General features: G+C 42.5%; 2 protein-coding genes across 4 annotated transcripts in view; one reads left to right on the plus strand and one right to left on the minus strand.

Moving 5' to 3' along the window:
• Positions 1-1,333: 1,333 nt before the first annotated feature.
• On the minus strand, positions 1,334-8,029 carry Trmt5 (tRNA methyltransferase 5). 2 transcript variants are annotated; one of them, XR_004114065.1, is made up of 6 exons: positions 7,802-8,029; positions 5,644-6,287; positions 3,716-3,840; positions 2,064-2,715; positions 1,623-1,759; positions 1,334-1,449 (listed from the first exon to the last, which is right to left on the minus strand). XR_004114065.1 is itself a non-coding variant. In XM_031355313.1 (5 exons), exons 1-5 carry the CDS (start codon positions 7,804-7,806, stop codon positions 1,677-1,679), a joined length of 1,509 nt encoding a protein of 502 aa, XP_031211173.1. In that variant the 5' UTR covers positions 7,807-8,029; the 3' UTR covers positions 1,509-1,676. The 2 variants fall into 2 exon arrangements, 1 of the variants encoding a protein (XP_031211173.1); XM_031355313.1 differs by lacking the exon at positions 1,334-1,449 and having other exon boundaries at positions 1,509-1,759.
• The window catches only part of Slc38a6 (solute carrier family 38 member 6), a 63,098-nt gene continuing 48,481 nt past the window's right edge, over positions 7,826-22,442 (plus strand). The window contains exons 1-3 of one of the 2 annotated variants that reach the window (XM_031355314.1): positions 7,826-8,150; positions 9,536-9,666; positions 12,062-12,135. In XM_031355314.1, coding sequence (XP_031211174.1) covers positions 8,043-8,150; positions 9,536-9,666; positions 12,062-12,135 — 313 coding nt within the window. In that variant the 5' untranslated portion in view covers positions 7,826-8,042. The other variant, XM_031355315.1, reaches the window with a different exon arrangement.

The following is a 22,442-nucleotide window of genomic DNA, read 5'->3' on the forward strand; positions in this document are numbered from 1 at the left end:
TTATGGTTGAGCACTGGGTGTGAGGTTCTGCCTTAGTCACCACCCATTACCCAAACTTTTGTGCTGATATCTGAGAGCTGTGGGTATAGAGACGGGAATTTAGAGGACGTTTGATTTCTGTTTAACAGAGTAATAATAGGTTTACCCTTGACACCTGTGAGTTCCCTAACTGGTTCTTGGCCAGATATATAGTGCCAGACAAGCCTTTTCCTCCTGTGGAACAGGCCTTTCTTAACCCCAGTCAGAAAGTTACCCCCATTAACATTCATGCCACCATCACTTTTTGCGTTTATCTTACGGACCTGCTCATTATTGTTCACTTCTGAGTAAAGCTGTTGACACGCCTCCTGCACCTCCAGCAGCCTACTCTGCATCATTGGGTGCTAGGAAAGCTAGTCAGCAGTGAGGGAGCTTCCTGCTGTCGGCTAGGTTTCTTCATGGCTTAAGACAAAATTAGGTGGTATCTCTAGCAATAGGGTCTTACCATTAAGTTCTGGTCAACAAGGGCAAAAGCCTATCTTTTAGGAGTCTCTAGCACACCTCTCATCAACACCTTGAGGGGAGGTGTCCCACACACCTGGTACTGTGATTTTATTTATTTGGCAACCCTGGCTTCTGGGAGGAGTAGGAAGGCATTTTTGAGAGGATTAGCTTATTTTCCTCATATTTGTCATTACAGAACACAGGAATAGGCTCTAGTTTTATTGGTTGAAGCGCCTTCACTAAATAGTTTGATGAGGAAGCATTCTCTTGGCACTTGCACCAATACCCCAAAATATGGAACTTCAAAAAGACAGCTACTGCTAATTAGCAGTAACGTTTTATTTTTGATAGTGTGAAGTGTTTAAAATAGGATATTTTGAATCAAATGTCAGTTGTAAGAATGATTCCACTATGCCTGTGTTTTACACTGAAGGTGCCCTCATATTCTAGACCATTATATGTCCACACTTGGCCTGGAAGATGTCATTTTCTTATGCCTCATCTACATGATTTAATTTTGTATTACTTTTACAGAGAAGGTATCTAATTACATTCTTCCACTAATAACTACAATGTAGTTAAATGCCTTCCTAGTTAAGCAGAACAGAATTAGTCTGTCTTCAACAACTATCTTTCCAAGAGATAGACACTGTTAAAAGTACATTTATCTAATAAAAATAGAAATAACTTGAATTATAAAATCCTTACATAATTTTCTAAGTTTATTAATTTGTTCGCTTAATTTGTGCATGTATATACATGAGTACTTTGCTGCATGCATGAGGTCAGAAGAAAACTTTCAGGATCTCTTCCTTTCCACGTCGGTCCCAGGCAGGCTTGGAAGCAAGTGCCTTCACCCACTGAGCCATCTGACTATGGTGAATAACAGCGGTGCACATTGGAAATCCCAACAGCTGGAAAGCCGAAGCAAAAGGACAGAGTTCCAAGCCCTGAGTTTCACAGAACCTGCCACAAAAAAATAATAAAAAGGAAAGGAAAAACGGATGGAAACATAAACCAGTCTATACACTATACAAGTTCATCTTATTTCAGTTTACTTTGGTAATGTTCCATTTATAAGAGCAAATCATACGGGCTTAATAACAAATATCTGAGTGTTAACGTTTACAATATCTTACATGTTGTATTTCTTTACATAAAGTCTACTGGGGAGATGGAGGAAACATTTCAAATTAAGAATCTGATGCGATCTGTGGTTCTCCTGAGAAGGGATCACCTGTCTTCTGCCGTTTAAGGGGTGGCTCTTGGTCACTCTCTGTAACAAATTCAGAAAACCATTTTAGAGCATTTTCAACATTCAAGATTTTAAGATTTTTTATTTTTATTCATTCAACTTAGTGAATAGTGCTATGGACTTATTGTTTTAACAAAACAAGCCTTCTATTCGACTAAACCAGATACCTTGCTAAAAGTTCAAATATTCTAAACTAAGTGACAAGGGGATCACAAACAAAATGGCTGGAACTGGTTTAATTTCCCTACTTACAAATGCACACACCTGAGAACTCACAAGCTATGTTAAGGATAATACACTCCACACTTCATTGTGAAGCACTCACGTTGACTAGGGCCTTGGTTCCTGTAGAGTGCAGCAGCAGGAATCTGGAAGGTGATGCACAGCATCTCCTTGTTAGGGGCCACATTCCTGACGAGGTGAACTGAACTGCTGGCCTCCAAGGGAATGCCCAGCACAGCTTCTGCCCGATGTCGAACATCCTTAGCAGGATCGCTGTCTTTGGAGAAGCAGTAACAGTGCACCGTGGGGAGGAGCTCCGTGCTGCATGGCTGCCCCTCCAAAAGTGATCTAAAAACACTGAGAAACTCGATGGCCTTAGCTGGCAAGTTCATGACAATGTGGACAGAGGGTTTTGCTTCAGTTGACAGTCCTAGCCGAAGCATCAGCTCTTCTCTGACTGGCCCTTGGAGGAAGTCTTTCCCATCCATGTTAAAGACTTTCACTTTCTGGTCAACTTTATTCAGTTTACAGTTGTGCAACAGCCATTTATGGGACTCAGGATTGAGATCATTGGCAAACACCGTGCAGTTTTTCTTTGCTGCTGGAATGGCAAAGGGCCCAACCCCAGCAAAAACATCAAACAAGACATCTCCAGGGTTGAGAAGTTCAGTGATCCGGCCATGTTCAGTAGAGAGACGAGGATTCCAGTAGACTTTAGAGAAATCAAACTCATATGTGTAGTTGTTTTCTCGAACCTAAAAAGGGTTTCATGATTTTAGTTAATCTTATTGGATTTAAAGTCTGTCTGCTGAAACTGGATAGGTTATGTACACATGAGCGCATACATGGACCATAGGAGCAAATAACTTCACTTAAAAACATTTTGATTAGAATCCTGTGTTTATACCATTTCTGGGGCCAGTAAGTATCTTGCATTCACCTTTTTTCATGAGAAAAGTCAGCATTCCAAAGTCAAATAGTTGTTCACATTCTAAAGAGTCTTAAACCTGATTCCAATTCACATAAGGAATTTTGCAGAAAGGCCAACTAACTGGCTTCATGTCACCGTGTAGAGAAAGAAAACAAGAGGAAACATCTGAGCCCTCCCTACTGTAGAGCAGCACTTGCACACACCAAGCAAGCGGCCCTCACAGCATGCAGGTTGCAAAAGGGAGACATAATCAAAGCATCATTAGAATTTGAGATATTTTATGTTTTTAGACAATTACTAAAATTTTGCATATTTCATGTCTATAAATTAAACATATCAAGCCCTCATTTTATGAATGAAGAATCAAAGACCAGAAAGTTCCTAACTAACACAAATCTGATACTTCTTTCTTCTGCTTCCTGGGGCTTTAGTTTCCCTCAGGTATATATCTCCCCTCTGACTAAACAGGATGCTCAGGCCAGTGCTGGAAATGTTTCTTAAGTTTCCGACCCTGTACGTGCCCCAGGAATAACCTGGCAGGTCAAGTGTATCAAGAACATTCTGCACACTGTTCAATGGTTTGTTCTGTCATTTAGCTGTCCATGGGCAATTATTTCAATACCTAAGAGAGCTAAGAACTCTTTAATGAAGGACTGCTCCAATATATCATTTTAGCAGAATTCAACCAAATCCTCTTACAGTCTCTGTGAGCATGTAAGTTGCTCAGAATGGCACACTACACTTCAATCGTATTATGAATATGACTGTCTCAATTCTAAGCATCAGTCCCGCTGTTCACTTGGAGTTGGTAAACAGTGCAGTACCTTGGTCAGCATATTCTCCTCCCCACACAGCACTTCCATGTGGAAAGTTCGGTAAGTACTGTCGATGTTGCTGGTTTTATTTACTGCTGAGGTGATTCCTGGGTTTTTGTCAACCATGACTTGGCCTAAAAAGTAAAAATTCATGATTTTTTGTGAAATTAAAACTAAAAATATTTAACATAAATGAATTACATTTTCTTTTGGTTTACAAATAAAAACTGTACTTGGTATGTGTAATTCTGCCCACAATTCTAAAATCAATGTACATAGGGAAAATTTAGGGATACCTTTAAAATTTTTTTTGAGGACTTGTGGTCTATTGTTTTTCCCCATTTTCCTTAAACATACTCAAATAAAAGCAAAAGGGTCAACCATATGAAACTGACAATGGAATGAGAAGCTGTCAAGACCCTGACAACAAATGGCCCCAGAAACACTAGGAAAGAAAGCCATATGCTTGTCCTGCTGGCTTCACACCAAAGGTTTCTTTTGCTGTGGGTCTGAAGCAGTTGCCTGCAATTTAGAGATGTGTATCAGCAAGCATTGTTTACAGCCAAGGAGACACAGGTTCTTCAGAGGCTGACCTCAACTAAAACTGTTCTTCTACTTAAACTGATCTTCAAGTCAGACACTTATCACAGCAGAAACACTACAAAGACAATAATACACATCAGAAATGACTTACTGTTCCAGCCCTTTAATCTTTTTGTCAACACTTGGAAATTTTATAGAGATCTATGTTCTCATTTCATAAGGAAAGAACTTCATCTTTAAGTTAGTAAAGTGTACTGAATATAAACTCACTGAAATACGATGAGATTATCAGAATTCAGAATATGTAAAATAATCAATGGCAGCCTTATTGTGTTCTGCTTATCATATCTGAACTCAATTAAAAATATTGAAGCTATGAACCTATTCCCCCATCTCCTCCCACATGCAACCAACTTCCCTACCTACCCAGCTTTGTGTCCCACCCGTCAAGTCCGGTTTGTGTGGCCCACATACTCATGGATGGGTTGCCTTTCACTAACTTCTAAGATATAAGTTAATTTTAAATGAAATTTTAAAACATTAAAAGCAATTCTATAATTCTATCGGAAAGCCTTAGGGCTTTGGACTTACTTGGTAAGCCCACTGAGCTATGTCCCCAGCCAAAAATGTCTCACTTTTAACCCTTACGTACCACCACCATTTTACGAGAAACATAAAGTTTTGAGTTAGGGTAGGCAGGTATAATACGAAAGCCGACATCTGACCCTGAGCTGAGTCCCCACCCAAAGGTCACCACTGTGCAGTATTAATGTCTTTTGTCAATAAAAAGAGAGAAAACAGAACAACATTAAAGTCTAATCGATACAAAATACTGAATGCTACATTTTAAACCTGGGAATAATTCCCGCATGTTTTGAGAATTACTGTATTAAAAATAATAACCTGCAGAATGGATGTACAACAAGTATTTATGTAAAAATGTGATTTTGATTATCCTTCTATCCAGAGAATAAAGGCTGTGGGCTTAGTGGGGTGTACATAAGCAGTTTCTAAAAGGCTAAAGAAGCAGCTCACTTAGCTAAATCACTAGCTAAGTGACTAGCATTGTACACCTGACTCTGAAAGACCAAATTTCAAAACCTCATACTGACCACTGTCCCAAAGGATTTTGATCCTTTCCTTTCAAGGTTGGTGTGTGTGTGTGTGTAGAGGCCCAAAAGTCTCTGCCAACACTGTGACTACAAAGAAGAATTCCAAAGAAGAATTCCAAAGAAGAATTTTCAAAAAGGGGGAAGGTGCTTATGATTTGGTTTTCAAATAAAAACTAAACTACCCTGCTTCTATAAGTCAGCATTTTAAAATAAGAAAATTAAGCACTAAAATTAGAATGTCATTTATTTTCTAGAATATAAATCTGACTATAAGCCACCTACCAATTAAATGCTTGAATGGCAGCTGATGGTCTCGGAGATTCAGGTGTGCAATATGGCCAACCCTGCTGAATCCAGAGGTCACGTCTTGACCCTCAGGAAGCACAGCTCTCAAAATCTCTTCTGACTTAAAATTTTCATATGTTAGTTCCAAGTTGTACTGGGATAACTGTGGGCTGACATCAAGTTCTTTTAAAACACTGAGTTCTCCTTTGTCAAAGGAATCAACGGTAAGCACCCTGTAGGGATCCAACATGACCAGCCTACTGTCTTCATCCTTGGGATCCTCAATCACACGCTTTATGCCCGGGCGCTGCAGGGCTACTCTCCTGAGGGCTCGCATCAATCTGTTGACTACTTCTTTCCTTGCTTTAAGCACAGGGATGGACACCGTCTTTTTAAAAGCTGTCCTATCAAGTTCTGTCATTCCTCGAACATAAGAGGGTGGTGAAAATAATTCACTGTCTCTCACGCTTGCTTCTATTTCTGGCATGGTTGAGAATCCTTGTCTCTGGCCCAACAAAAACACAGTAGGTGCTTTCCTAAGTCTGGGTATCAGTGTAAACAACGCTGGAGACTCACTGTGGTGACACCACCATTCCACTTGCAGAAGTCTTCTTGAGAATCCAAACGGCTTCCATAAGATTCTAGGGAAAATAACCAAAAAACGCCATCAAGCTACATGTGAGCACATTCACAATGGCTTTGGAGAATGAAAACATAAGTTCTCTTTCAAGTCATCTGCCAAGTGCTGACAAAAGGTTTAGATGGCAAGGGAGGGCAGTCTCTTTTGCAGGTCAGTATGATCATTGTCCCTGGTAAACAATACGTTTGCATCTTCAGTCTACTTGCCCCTATAACAGGAAGATTAGTGGTCTAGCAGCCTTCCTATACCCAAAGAACTCTGCTCACAATTTTCTACAGAACACACATAGAATAGGTATGAAATTTGAGTTAAGGAGATCTCTAAGTGAAATGATCACTATATATGATGCCACCAATAGCAATATTTACTAAGACATTCTCAAGGGATCTTCTTATTTTATTTATTCTTACAGGCTGTTGTATCAGAAGCTGTGTTATGAAGTTCCTAAGGTAAGGGGTAGGTTAATCACCCAACGTTATACGGCTGCTAAGTGGCCCAGCAAGGCTTAAAAGCCCATTAAGGTCTTAAAATGTAGTTCACTGGCAGAAAGCTTGCCTAGCACACATGAGGTCGTGGGGTCATCCCCAGCAGCACATAATATCAGACATGGTGGTGCCTATCTATCATCTCAGCATGAGGAAACAGAGACGAGGATTGGAAGTTCCAGGCCAGCTTGGGATGCATTTGAGACCAGACCTCAAAAACCAAAAACCTTGGTTAAGAATGACCTGGAAGCTAGGATACAGCTTAGCTGGAAGAGTGTGTGCCTAGCAAGCACAAGCAAATCCATGGGCTTTCAGCACTTCATAACCTGGGCATGTGGTACAGGCACTCAGAAAGCAGGACCTCAGAAGTTAAGGTCATCCCCCAGGCTAGTCTGGATACATGAGATTTGTCCCTTCCCACATGACCTTAGTATACTGTTAAGATGCCTTTCATGGTGTACTGCCATATGCCATGCCTCTAACTAAAAGCTTCAGTATTCTGACAACAAGGCTTTACTGTATTGTTTGAAGCACAATACTAGTGATCATTTCATCTTTTAAAATACCAAGTAAACGGTAAAGGGTCCTGTTACAGAACCCTGTAATACAAAACAATAAAGTTTAGGTCTACACTAGTACTTAGTGAACTAGTACTGGGTGCTAGTTTACTGACACTGTGTAAATAACGCAGGTGTCCGCTTTCCATTTGTAAAATGTGGCTAAAACCATGAAAAGATTCTTGTGGGACTAGGAACCTAATCTCGGGCATTTCTCATGCTAGTTAGCCAATCCTACCACTGAGCTGCACCAGCCCCCTTGCCAAGGGCTCCAGCCTTGGATTAGCGGCAGTGAACAATGAGATGAATGGCCTGGTGGCCTTTTTGCGCTCCTTGGGCGAGAAAGGAGAGCACAAGTCCCGCCGCAGTACCGTCGGGTATTTTGCATCACCCCGGGACACTACTGCCCCTCACCAGCTGCACATTTCCAGGTCCAGCGTCAGCCCAGGTCGGCCTAAGACCCGAACCCTCACCTCATGCTCTGGAGCGGCTCGGAAATGGGTCGTCCGCGGGTGGTGACGTCATCACTGTTGGCCGCGAAGGCAGCAGTGCAGTCGGACCCTGCGGACTCGCAACTCTCTTCCGGGCCGCGATTTGCTACGGGAGCCCGGAAGGGCCAGGCCCGTAGCTCCGCCCCTGAAGTCGCTCAGCCCGGGCGCTTGGGGCTAGGGGAAGCGGCTCCCTGATTTACTTAGCAGTCTGTCGCGGAGCACCATGCAGGCGTCCCGGTACAGCATCCAAGCCGAGCCAAGCTGGTATGTCTCTGCCCAACAGCCAGAGGAGGCGGTGGCTGCAGAAGAGTGGAGTCCGTTGCTAAGCAACGTAAGTGGGCTTCGCTGGTGGCGCCGGGCTACTGCGCTCCGGTATCCTCCAGAGCTCGCAAGATGAGTCTTGGACTGGAGGGGACTGACCCTGGGGTGGGGCTCGAACCACTGACCCCAGCCGAATTTGGAAGGTGGCAGCAGCATGGAGCACTCAATCAATAGTGAGAGGTGCGGGATGAGGCGGGATGAGCTACGGTTTTGTGACTCACCGTTGTTTTGTGTCTTTGTCGCCTCTGTTTCCTCTATCTAGCCTTGTGAGGTCTTTGCAAGAACATCACACGATGTTTCTTTTCTGGATTTAATCATGGGGCCAAGGGAAAGGTGAGCTATAGGCACTTTAACACAGAAGTCCCTGTAAGTGAAGACGAGGAGAGGTCTCTGGTAATGTGCACATAGCTTGTCCTTAACTTAAAGCCGGTGTAGTGGGCTGTGTGCGTCCCGGGGACCCCACACCCACTTTGGTCCTGAATGTCCAGCCTAGGGCCTTGGGCATGCTAGAACAGCGCCCTAACTCAGAGCTGCTTTTCAGTCCTTGGCACTCCGCTTTTTATGAATCCCTGGACTGTAACGGCTGATGGTTTTCCTTATGTTGTCCTTGTAAGTTATTCCTGATCATCCTTAAAAGGTTAGTTTTGCTGTCCTAGTACTTGAGGAGGAAGAGTCATGGACAGAAGTTCCATGCTGACACACTGGGATTGATTCTTAAGGAAGCACGTGAGCAGAGGCCTGTTCCTTCTCTAGGTCTCCACCCTGAGCTTACCCAATCTTGATCTCTTGAAGTCACAAGGCAGCCAGCCTGGGCCCCGTACCGAGGGAAGTAATTTTCCTGGAAAACTAGGTTCCTCGAGTTGCATCACTTCGTCAAAATGAAGGGAAAGGAACAAGTGTTGTATCCAAGTTTGCTTTCTCCTGGTGTGATAACGACAATGACAGAAAGCAACTCAGGAAGGGAAGGGTTTGTTTCATCTTACAGCCACAGCCCATCCTGAAGTCAGGGCAGGAATCTGAAAGCAGAAACTAAATCGGAGGAAATATTCACTTGCCCCTCTGGCTCGCTCAGTTTGCTTTTCCTTCATCTCCAGGAAGGCCTGCTCCATGATGCCACCACCTAAAATAGGCTGTGTCTTTTCGAATCAATCAAGAAAATCCTCGCCAGCCCCAAGGCTTGCCCACAAGCCAGTCTGTTGAGGGCATTGAGATTCCCTCTTCTCAAATGACTCTAGCCTGTGTTACGTGAACAAAAGAACTAGCCAGGTCCTAGTTAAATAGTGTTCACACATATCCTCCAGTTTGTAGAATGGCTCCATAATTTGTCAGTGATGTCTCCACACACTTTAACTTCCTTCTTCAGACATTTAACATGGGTAAATGGTGTGTTTACAGGAACCTCGCAGGCAGGGATCCCCCGGTGCTTCGTTTGGTCTCTCCGTCTTTAATGTGATGAACGCCATCATGGGGAGCGGTATCCTTGGCCTGGCTTATGTGATGGCTAGCACCGGTATCCTTGGATTTAGGTGAGGCCTGTTTTCACATGTTATCATCACGTTTCCATTGTTTGGATTTAGGTGAGGCCTGTTTTCACATGTTATCATCACGTTTCCATTGTGATAAGGAATATTGATTCCAGACTTTACCGTTCTACAATTTCTATTTGGATTATTTCTGAGGTTTTAATGCTGGTTTGTTCCCCCTGTCCTAGTCTGTGGTTCGGAGGAATGCTCCTTACAGTCATGCATTGCTTGAGGCATTCTTGTAGGAATGTCCAGAAGGGAACCCGTGGCTCTTAAGATGGCATGGGCTTTATTTGAAACAGCACTTGCAAAGCCAGACTCTGGTGTAAGAATCAGGACCTGTTGGCTTATAGGGCACAAAAAAGAAAGGGAAGGCCACTGAGAATTCTCCCTTTGGGGCAGGTTGTTGCTAGGGGAAGCTTGGGAGATAAGGTAAGTGGTTAGGATGTCATGTGATAGATAAGCACCTTTCCTGGCAGGCTGTTACTGGGGTCCATAGGGCACAGAGGGTAAGGATCTAGAAAAAAAATGTTATTATTTAGCCAAAAGGGGGGAAGGGGTACCAAATGGAGTAGCCGTGGCTAATAGTTCTGAAGTGTGGTACAATGCTGTTTCGTTTTTTTGGGTGGTCCTTATAGAGTATGTTTAAATAAACCTAGATGGTGAAACCTTCCACGCATCTATACAGTATAGCCTAGCCTGTTGCTCCGAGGCTAAAAATCACATAATGTATTCCACATGCTAGTATTGTAAATGCTACAGCAGTTATCAGAGAATGGTATTTGTTTATCGACACATACAAAAGATTCAGTGAAAGAAGAAACCTGTTCCTGGATTGGGCGTGATGCTGAGAGGAACTGGAAAAGTAGTTTGAAGGGCCTCCTGTTTCATTTTTTTAACTCTTTGATTCTTGTGATAATAGCCTAAAAAGCAGACACATCATATACTGTATAAAACTTTTCTTTATGTCCTTATTCTATAAGCTTTTTAAATTTAATCTATTCTTATTTTCATATTTCCCTTTTCTAACTTTTTCTTTCTTTAAAACTAAGACATAAGCACATTCACTGCCTGAGAGCCAGAATCATTGATGTCAGTTTACACATCCTGCTCCTGGGGGAGGTGTTTAGGGAGCAGGACACAGCTGAAGCTGCATTGCCTGTGACAACAAAGCCTTTTCTGAAGCCCCTGGTTCTGGTAGTTGGGAGGTAGGGACAGGAAGGTCGGGAATTCAGGGTCTTCCTCAGCCATATAAGTTCAAGTGAGACCCTGCTTTGAAAAACAAACAAACCAACAGCAATAACTATAAAAGAGTATGCCCTAAAATCATGACTTTAAAAAATACAGTATGGTAGTATAATAAATACAGGGACCAAAGATTGTATTATTTATTCTTAGTGGATTGTCAGTATTAGATGTAAAAGCATGTGTTGCCTTTTATATGATTGGCCATGGGGTAGTCTGCTTTCCCCAGCTTCACTGTGAGCATGAATAACGTGTTCCCTAGGACATGAGGGCAGCCAAGTTGTCTCTAAGACCCAGATCATTGTTAACCCAGATATCATTGTGCAGTACAGGGCTGATGCTGATTTTTATTAATCTAAAAATGTGGCTAATGGTTTGTTTGTTTGTTTTTAAACAAAAAAAAAAAGCCAGGCAGTGGTGGCGTATGCCTTTAATCCCAGTACTTGGGAGGCAGAGGCAGGCAGATTTCTGAGTTCGAGGCCAGCCTGGTCTATAGAGTGAGTTCCAGGACAGCCAGGGCTACAGAGAGAAACCCTGTCTTAACCCCCCCCCCAAAAAAAAAGAGAACTGACTCACAAAGAGGATTTCTGTACCTTTGCTATGGTGCACTGGGGACATGGGTTTTGCAGGAATTATTCACGCTGTTTATTTTCACAATGTTTACATGGGTTTTTAGATTGTGTCATTAGAAATGCATTGTTTGGGGGTTGAGCTGGAAAGAGGTGTATGCTCCTGAGCCCAGGAATCATCAGCTTGATAGTACAGGTAAAGCCATGGTTAAAGGGTCCGAATCACTGGAAGGGGAAGGAGTTGGAGAAATGTGGCAAGAGGAAGTCAGTGAGACTTAGAACAGGAAAAATTAGTCATTAAAGGGGAATATTTAAATCACCGGGTGCTGAACTACAGTCAGCAGACAGTGCAAAGTGAGGAGTTTGTGTTTTAAATAAAGTGTATTTCTTTCTGATTTCTCTTTTTATTTTAAAAGCACTTCATTTTGACTTAAGTACAACTTGGTAAATACAAAACAGTGATTTCTTTAATATCTACAGTTCTGCTACTCAGAAACAGTTTCTGTGACCATCTGACTGAAGAAATGAAAGATGATGAAAAAGCAAGGTTCAGGGAGGCGTAACTGTGATCTTTTGTGTTTTAGTTTCCTGCTGCTGTTAGTTGCTCTCCTGGCTTCTTACTCAGTCCATCTCCTGCTTGCCATGTGCATCCACACAGGTGAGTAACACCACGCCGTTCCACTTGACCTAGCCTCTTGCATAAGAAGTGAATGTCTCCGATCTGATGTGTAGGAGTCATGGTATAGCCCAGGGAAAGCATATGTATTTAGCAAGCACAGACAAGCCCCTGGCTTGGAACATCAGCACTACACGCACTCGAAACAGGGTTTCTCTGTGTAGCCCTAGCTGTAGGAACTCGATGTGTAGATCAGGCTGGCCTCAAACTCAGACCCATCTGCCTCTGCCTCCTGAGTGGTGGAATCAAAGGTATGCACCAACTCCCAGAGAAAGCTGGCGTTTTTATCACCTGCTCTCTCTTATCTCTGAATTAAATTTGTGTTGCAGTCCAACACAAGCTTTTTGTCTGCATGGTGGAGCTCTCTTTGTTCTCACTGGTTTTGTGGCTTTCAGACTTACAGAAGCAGCATACATGCCCCAAATAGATTTTTAAAGTGGGATTTTTCTAGGCCCAAACAAATGAGAACCATAAAGGTATTGTTTTGAGATTTTTGACACTCTTGAGGTCAGAGTTCTAAAACAACCATTCCACCTTATTTTCCTTGTCTTTGCATCAGAAATATTTCTTTTGTTGTTGTTTTGTTGTTGTTTAATGAACAGATTTAGTAACAAATCAACTAGGTGATTCTTATGCAAAACCACCTTGGGATCCAGAGCTCCGACCTGCAGCTTCTACCTGTAACTGGGTGGTATTGACTGGCAGGCTTACCAATGCATGCCTCTGCCTTCAGGGCAAATGTGCAAACTGATTAAAAGAAAAAAAGAAACAGAAGACAGTGTAAGGTGGCTGTTACAACAGGGTCATGAACTCAGGAATAATAATACCTTTAGATAGCATTTGTAAATCCTGCCAGGAATATCAGTCGCACAATTTCCCTTCTTCACATGGAAAAGGTCCTTTAAATCAGGACACTTCTTCTAGCATTGTAAGAGATTCTTTTGATACATGCTGTTAAAACATGAAGACTTGACTCAACTGTGCAGCAGTCATTTTAGTTTAATTATTTGGGAATAGTGTTTACATTTATAGAATTTTAAAAGTAATATTAATTGTATCCTTCAGATCATTCAACCTTAATATTCTGACACTATGGGGCACATGATGTGAAAAATCTGTTTCTCTTTCCTTTTCCTCTTCTCTTTTCTGTAGCTTGCTTGGGTCCTGCACTAACCTCTCCACGGCTCTCCATTCACACTGCTGCCCTGTCTGCACTGATTGCTCAGTCCCTGTAAGGCGCTCAGTGGAGGTAGGCTCTCTTGTGCGCTCCTGTGATACTGCAGAATGGTGTGTGGTTGTCTCCCCCTCTGTTGGTTGACTACCATAAAGGGATATTATGTTCAAGTTAAAATCACTGATCAGAAAAAAGAGTTAAAGTCTTTATGAAAGATAATGTCATTTTTGTTTTGTTTGTTTGGCTTTTGTCTAGAGTTAAAAGATGAAGAGAAAACTTCATGTTTATAAAAGGAAATGATCTTTTACATGAAATTGTCTTACTTGGAATTTTGAGCAGCATTGCAGTTTGTCTGTAGGGACCTGGGAACTGAGGAGGCATGTCCAGGCGCCATGTGCCCCCAGCCTTACTTTGTTGGCTGTGCAGTGGTCTTGACAACACTTTCCTCCTAGGATTGTTCTGAGAATGAAGCAAAATCGTGAATATAAGATGTCAGAATGTGATGAATTGTGAGCTGTCTCTGGGAAACAATCTCAAAGAACTGCATGGTCTTACACATGATGTAATCTCAGAAGCGCTGGCTGCTGGTCATTCTGGGAAAACACAGCTTATGCTCTGGGATTAGAACTATTGCCCTCCCTCCTCTGGCCTCCACATCACCATCAGCAGATGGGACTGAGTATTCTGGGGCATTGTACTGTTTCTGGCTCCTCCTCCGCACTGTATCACTGTGCATTGTGTCATCACCATTGTGTGCCTTCAGAGCCACTGGTTTAATGATAGTGCAATATTTATCTCAGTAACTTTAGGCATTGTGTTTAGCTCCATTCCCCAGACTCCAACCCATGGGTTCACTGTCTATTCTATGGCCTCATCTTTTACTGTTTTCCAAATCCCCAAACCCCAGATCATGGTACCTAGCGCTGGAGCAGTAGATGAGCACTTACATCCTGATCTGTAGGCCGCAGGAAGGAAGAAAGCTCGAAGGGCCTGGTATGGGCTTTTGTCACTTAGTGACATACCTTCTCCAACAAGGCCGCACCCCTAATGTTTTCCAAAGAATTTCACCAACTGAAAACCAAACATTCAAATAATGAGCCTATGGGGGCATTCTCAATTCAAACTAGCATGATACCCCTGGTTGGCCTAAAAAGAAACTTTCTTATTTATTTATTTATTTATGAATTTTATTTATGTAGATATTTTGTTGCATGTATGTGTGCATACCAGAAGAAGACATTGGATCATTAGCTGTGATATGGTTGCTGAAAACTGAACTCAGAACCTCTGGAAGAATAGCCAGTGTTCTTAAGTGCTGAGCCATCTTTCCAGACAAGCCTGGAACTTCCTATGTAGCCCTAGCTGGCCTCATAATGACAGAGTTCCACCTGCTTCTGCTGCCTAAGTGTTGAGATTAGAGGCATGCCCAATCATGCCAGGCTCCTGGGCACCTTATGTGCAGTGAAAATCCAAGCCTCTTTAAGAACAACATTTATTAAGTTGATTGTGTGCTCAGCAGCATCATGAGATCCACACGTGTAACTAACGACTGCATGAGCTAGATTTTTGTCACCTGTGTTAGAGACTGGCAGAAGGAGGCAGTAAAGGATGAAGTGGCTTCCTCCAGGCTGCATAGACAATTGGTTGGTTAGAGCTAATCCTGGACATCATAGCTCCAAGTCACTCATAGTCTGCGCCATTTCCCCCCATGCAAACCTTGAGGAAGTAAAGGAAACTCTGCATTTGTCTCTGAGTCATCTCTCTGGAGGTAGAACTCAAGTGAGACTGCGCAGGCTGAGGAAGAGGCCCATTAGCAGAACGCTGGCATGGCCATCTCCTCTCACAGGGATTGGAGGATGCTTTGTATAGAATTTGTTCTGCCCAAAATGAAATACCTCCAGCTACAAATAGCTGGGGGGAAGGGGGCTTTCAAAAAAGACATGGCTTCTTCCTGTGACTAAGCCTGTCAGTCATAAAGCCTGTCAGAGCTTTAGTGCCTCACAGTTTGTCAACAGATAGCTAAGTGGTGCGAGATAGTTCAGAGAACAATTTGTGCTAAAACAACCACAAAAGAAATACACACAAATGACAGATCCAGAACAGTGTCCCAACAGAACAGATGCTGGGAAGGCTGGGAACAAGGGGAACTGGCTTCTCAGCCACTCTGGAAGGAGACCAGCAGGCCTCTGTTGTTGTTTATTCTTATAAAACCATACTTGTACCACAGGGCCTGGCAGGACTACTCCTCTTGGCATTTATCCAAAGACTTAGGTCTACACAAAACTTGCATATATGATGTTCATAGCAGTTTTATTTATAAATTGCCAAATTTAGGGAGTGCCCAAATACCCTTTAGTAGATGAATGGCCAAGCAAACGGTGACATTGAAACAACTGAAAATTATTTTGTACTAATAAGAAATGAACCTCCAGGCCCTGAAGCAACATGGAGGACTCATTAAAGGCAAATTATCAGGTGAAAGAAACCATATGCTCCAAGAGCTCTGCTTGCAGGTGTGTATACACAGAAAATGAAACCAGGGCCTTGTGGGGATAATCTGTGCCCTTTGTTTGTTGTGGCATTATTCACAGTGGTGAAATATAGAAACACTCTGTGTGTCTTTCAGTTGAAGAGTATGGGTAAAGAAGCACTAATCTATATGTATATTGAAATATTATCCAGCCTTTAAAAACAGGCTAATAGCAGGGAGTCTTCCCAGTGGCAGGAGCACAGAGGAGCCTGGCAGACATCATAATAACAATAAAGTGAGATAAGGCAGACAGGAAGAAAAACCACATGTTCTCACTTACATGTGGACACTAAAAAAGGTAGTTAAGAAACAGGATGAAACTGTTTACCAGAGATACTGGGGGAGGGAGGAAGGATGGGGAGTTCTTGATTGAGGAACACAGGAAGTACCAGGAGTCTGGAAGTACCATGTACAGTATATTGGTCATAGTGAAGATCAAGTTTATTGGAAATTTGCCAAGAGAATAATCTCAGAAAGAGGGGCAGAAGGGAAGGAAGGAATGGATATGATTATTTCCTTGAATATCATAGTTTCAATATATATCAAAACATGTTGAACACTTCAAATATACATAATTAAGAGAAAGAAGAGAGCAACCAGAAAAGATTGTGTATGATTTGGTTTCAGCTATATGATGTTGTAGAAAGGCAAAACCATGAAGAGTAAAGGAGTCAGTGGTTACCAGGGGTTAGGAGGGAAGGATGACTGAACAGGAGAGTAGTTAGGGCAGAGGATAGGTGTCATGTGACAGCATAGTGGTGGCCGTACCTCATCAAGACCCATAGACTGCCTAGTGCCAAAAGGGAACCTTCATGTCAATTGTGGATTGGCCTTGTATGATATTGACAGGGCAGCGCAACTTGATAACAACAGATGAACTGCTGCATAGTGGGAAGCGAGCTTTGTATGTGGGACAGAAGGTCTATCACAGCCTTATACTTTCTTAATTTTGCTGAGACCCCTACAATCTAAAAATATAATCTGTTAAAGAAAAGCAAATGGTGAGAGAGAATAATACAGGAACAACATGAAGAGTAAAAATTAATAATAAAAGCCCATAAGGCCTCAGCCCTACATAAAGAACTACAAGCAACTAAGGAATTCAGAAAGAGAGACAGTCTTCCCCAAGGAAAAACACCAATTGATTATGCAGTACCAAATGGTCAGCCTGAAACATTCACTAAAGCATCGTTATACAGACTGAGAAGATTGTATTTGTGTAGTTAAAAATATATATATGCATATACCATATGAGTATGTAACAACAGTAAATGGGGTAGAGGCCATGAGTTTGAATGAGAAGGAGGAGGAGTGGATGAGAGGGAGGGGAAGGGATGGGGAAGTGATGTTGCTATCCTACAATAGCAAGGAAAAAAAATAGTTCTTAAAAAAGGAATGGCAAACAAGGGTCTCTTCTAATCTAGAATAAAAACATGCACTCTGAGATTTGAAATAATAAATAATGCATCTATAAAATAACAAGGAAATAATATCAAAAGGTGTCCAGAAACCACAAGTGCCATAGAAGTTAGAGAAAACAAGAAAAAAGGAAGAGAAGAGAAGAGAAGAGAAGGAAGGAAAGAGAAAATAAAATAAAATTACTTTTGTAGTTGGATTGGAACACTTAAAGAAATTTCCAGGGTTTATCACAGAAAGAATAAACAGCTTGAAAATGAGAGAAAAGATTACTACCATACCATCTTGAATGTGCCCAGTCTTCACCTGAAAATGAAAGAAAAAAAAAGCATTAAAAAGTTAGAGCAGTCCAGGAGACCAGCATGCAAATGATAGACCATGTGCAGAAGGGGATAAATGGAAAGGCAGGAAGTGATCAACAGAGTAACACAGGAGAGCCGTGTAACTGAAGAAAACAAGTTTCCACAATAATGTGTTCCTTCTAGAAGATTATTGTGAAATAAGTCACACCAAAAGTATTGCAAATGATGGGAAGGCCAGTTTTAAAAGATGGTATCTTAAAAGTTTACACAGAAGAGACAAAGAAACTGGGGAATGGCTGTTGGTTAGAATGCCTGTTTTGAAAGCCTGGACCCTAGCACCCTGGTGGCTGGAACTGCCAGCCTCGCCAAAAAGTCCAGGCTCTGGCTTCAGCAAGAAACTGCCTGCAAGGAACGGGGCAGATGGCACTAGGGGAGGAGCCCCAGCAGCAGCTTCATCTGCCTACCACATGCAGTGAGAGCACCCACAGAGAGGTGTGAATGCACTACATACACACACCTCATACACACAAACAAGGAGATAAAAATCGAGATGTAGTGGCAGTTTTTACAGGAGCTGTAAAGTGGACTGTATACGAGTCTTTTTGCAATTCTTGGAAAAGATGATTCTAAATTAGAATTCCACACCCAGCCAAACTCATGGGAATGTGGTTTCAGTAATGACATTTCATATATGCAATGTCTGAGAAACAATCCCTCCAGGATACTTATGTAATGAACAGTTTAAGAATGGAGGATACTCACCAGAATACAGGAGTAACAGAAATGGGGAACCAGGAGAGAAGGAAAGGAAATTCTCAGGACAGCAGATCTAAGCACCAGTGTGCTTTTCACAGAAGCACAACACTGCTGCCAGGCCATTCTGCACTCAGCATCCTTTGCAGGGTGACCAGCTCTAGTTTCCATGGTCAGAACTTGAGTAGATGAGAGGTAGGTTGGTACAGAAGTCTCAGGGATGGAATCAAAGCAGTGACAGCAGGGATCAAGGAAAGATAGGCTAAGCAGTGTGCAGAGTCAACATAGGAGGGACATCCGAGTGGTAGTGAAGGTGAAGGAGCACTGATTTGGGCCACATGGGCCACTGAGCAGGGTCATTAGTGGAACACAGAAGGCAGAGGTGGCTCAAAATTAAAAGTAAGTTCAGATTTGAATATGTGGACTTTGAAGTATATGTGAGTGGAATGGTCTGAGCTCTGAAGCATAGGATAGAAGCTCATTGCTTCGGTATTCTTTTATCTGTTAGGAATATGGGAATAATCAGAGACAAGTACCTGAGCAAATGATTCATGCTGTACAGTGCTAAATAAGGGGACTAGGTGAGAAGTCTGGGGGCAAGTGAGGAGGAAAGAGTGTGTCCTGTTGGAGGGATGGGAGTTAGGGACTATTCCTAGATCACTGGGCTGAAAAAGCTAGCACACACGAAATCATATCCTGTACATTGTATACAATGTACCCCAAATAACTTACTACTGCTACTGAATAAAGGATAAAGAAGAAAATTGGAGGGAAGACCAGTCTCAGATCCTAAAGAACATAAAAGGATTTGCCCAGGGAATGAGAGACCAACTGGGATGGTTGAAAAAGTCCAGGTAGATAACAGAATCTACCACTCATTCTGTCTAAAGAGAATTTTGGTTCTTCTAGAGCACATGATATAGGCTGTGTCTTAGTCAGGGTTTTTATTCCTGCACAAGCATCATGATCAAGAAGCAAGTTGAGGAGAAAAGGGTTTATTCAGCTTACACTTTCCACATTCTTGTTCATCACCAGAGGAAGTCAGGACTGGAACTCAAGCAGATCAGGAAGCAGGAACTGATGCAGAGGCCATGGAGGAATGTTCCTTACTGGCTTGCTTCCCTGTCTTGCTCAGCTTGCTTTCTTATAGAACCCAAGACTTCCAGCCCAGGGATGGCACCACCCACAAGGGGCCCTCTCCCCTTGATTACTAATTGAGAAAATGCCTTACAACTGAATCTCATGAAGGCATTTTCCCAACTGAAACTCCTTTCTCTGTGATAACTTCAGCCTGTGTCAGGTTGACACAAAACCAGCCAGTACAACCTGTAACTCTAGTGAAGAATTTTGAGTCCATTTCTCTTCCTCTTCCTAAAGAAGGTTACTGGAGGTTCGTGTGCACATATATGTGCAGAGACCAGACGTCAACAGTGGATGTGTTCTTCACTCTCCCTCTTAGTTTTTAAGGCAGGGTCTCATGGAACCTTCACAGCTGGCGGCTGAGCCAAGTGAACGAACTCTGAGAATCCACCTGTCCGGCCAAGTGCTGGGATCTCAGGCACTAGACTCTGTGGCAAGCTTTTGTGGATGCTGGGAATCCAAACTCAGGTCTCCCTGCTTGAGGGGCAGGCACTTTAGCTGAACCATCTTCCTAGCCCCAAGGTTATCATTCTCCATGATGACTTGAAACTCTAGTCATGATGGAAAAAAGATGTTTCTATAAGCTCTGGTTTCTTCTTTTTAAAAAAAAACATAATTTTATTTATTTATTTATTTATTTAATGTACATTGGTGTTCTGGCTCCTTGTATGTCTGTGTGAGGGTGTCAGATCTCCTGGAACTGGAATTACAGACCATTGTGAACTGCAGCGTAGGTGCTGGGAATTGAACCTAGGTCCTTTTCGAAGAGCAGCCAGTGCTTTTAGCTGCTGAGCCATCTTTCCAGCCCCATTTGTTTGTTTTAAAGCAAAAGACTTTTAAGCTCTCCTCACAATGATTGGCAGCTCTCCCATGGGCCCTGGCCTAGAGCTTATTATATAGGCCGGGCTAACTTGGTACTTAAAGTGATCCTCCTGTCTCTACTTCCTGATTGCTAGGGTTTAAGAGTGTACCACCACACCCAAGTAATATCTTTTTAACCAGATATTTCCCAGATGCTGTTTCCTGTCTGCTATGAAATTCTCATAGGTGTAGTAGCCTGTCTGACATGCTGCATACTGCCCTTCAAAAGACAGCCACATCCTTGGAATCTGTGAGTGTCAAGTCAAAAGAAGAAGCTTTACAGAGGTGACTAAGGATGGTGAAGTGGAGAATTGTCTTGGCAGGCTCTAAATTTGGTTACATGTGTCATGAAAGGAAGATCACAGACAAGAGAAGAGTACAGAGTGGCCACAAATCCCGGAGCCACCCGAAGCTGAAAGAGCCTAGGAATGGATTCTCTCCAGAAGGAGAGACTCAAGCTGGCATCCTGACTGTGACCCAGCAAATCTAATTCTGAACTTCTCTGTCCTTGTAAACTGTGAACCAGTAATTCTCTGTTTCTTGAAGCCACCAAGTTTCTAATAATTGGTTACATCAGCATAGTGAACTAAATCTTGCTTACAGTAAGAAAATGCCACAACATTGGAATAGCAAAGAACATGTCCGCCTGTGAGATTTTTCCTTTAGAAACAAGTTTTTGGTAAAATTCCAAATGTGGTGTTAAGAGTGTTTCCTGCATTTGTATGGTAATTGACTTCCTGGGAACTATGTTTATATCCAAACCACTAGCCATTGTTTTCATAGCATCTACCATGTTCTTGCCACAAGAGGACATCTAATGATAGTTGGAGAATTGAGTGGAAGCATTAGAACTGTGGAGAGATCACATTTCCCTGTTAAAATTTAACATGCATGGCAGAAGTCCTGCAGTCAGCCGGGCGGGCGCAGAGGCATGTGCCTGTAATCCCAGTCAGAAGGCTGAGTCAGGAGGATCGAGAGTGCCGAGTCAGCCTGCAGACCAAGATCCTGAATCAAAATAACTAAATGACAAGTAGTCAAAATGACCCTTAACATTTCCTTATGTAGTTTATAATAGAAGATGAATTTCTATATGTTTAACATCAACATAACATTTCCAAGAAAACTGACAGCTGGGGCTTCTTGGATTTCCTTCTGCCCAGCATTGGTCTGGGTGTCATGGGAGGGTTTTGAATCACTTTTAGGTCATAATGAATTCCATTTGGGATGTGAGAGACTCAGAACTAAAACTGAAAGAGATGACACCAGAGTGTGTTTCATGCAAACATAACTCTCTCCAAACACGTGCTTATTAGGAAAGGTAGTCAGGCACCATTTCCTCTATTTCTTTTTAGAATTGTGAGCATAATTTAATGCACTCAGAATTTACTGAGTGAATCAGTTAATTGAGGCAGCTTCGGTGGATTAGTGTTTTTGTGTCTTGCTTTATATTACTGATTCCTGACTGGGTGCGATTTCTCCCCCAAAGCATCTGTCAGTGGCTATAGACATTTCTGGTTCTCATGCCCAGAGAGGGGGTGAATGGACATGGTGCTATTGGCCTCCAGTGTTGGCCAGTGTAAGGCCAGGGATCCTGTTGAACATCCCACAGTACACAGACTCAGGGCACTGGTCCTGAGCAGCCCTGGGCTAGATTATGTGTACTGTGTGTGTGTATGATCTGGGTGGTCATTGTTTCACCTGATGTTCGGGTAAGAGCTTTTTCCCAGAAGCTGAACTTCCTGCTGTTGGGTAAGGAAGAATGGATGTGAACTCCTGAAGGCTTCATTTCTATTGATAGTGCTTGTGTGTGTGTGTGTGTGTGTGTGTGTGTGTGTGTGTGTGTGTGTATGTTGCATATGGATGTGTGTAGCAAGGTACATGTATAGAGGTCAGAGAACAACTTCCTGGTTTTCTCCTCTCAGCTTTACCTGGGTGCCAGGGAGGGAAAACCCTCTGAATCTTCTCACTGTAGTCTTTTTTTTTTTTTCTAATTAGATATTTTCTTTATTTACATGTCATACAATTTCTCCTTTCCCAGTTTCCCCTCCAAAACAAACGAACAACAACAACAACAAAAAAAAAAACCCAAAAAAACAAAAATCAACAACAAGAA

The sequence above is a fragment of the Mastomys coucha genome, unplaced genomic scaffold (genome assembly GCF_008632895.1).
Source record: "Mastomys coucha isolate ucsf_1 unplaced genomic scaffold, UCSF_Mcou_1 pScaffold6, whole genome shotgun sequence".
In the NCBI taxonomy this organism is placed as follows: Eukaryota; Metazoa; Chordata; class Mammalia; order Rodentia; family Muridae; genus Mastomys; species Mastomys coucha.

Excerpts from the sequence above, each read along its gene's own strand:
- Trmt5 (XM_031355313.1), bottom strand. Across the intron at positions 3,841-5,643 it reads GCCATTCAAGCATTTAATTG|GCCAAGTCATGGTTGACAAA; the intron begins GTAGGTGGCTTA and ends TTTACTTTTTAG. Across the intron at positions 2,716-3,715 it reads AGGAGAATATGCTGACCAAG|GTTCGAGAAAACAACTACAC; the intron begins GTACTGCACTGT and ends AACCCTTTTTAG.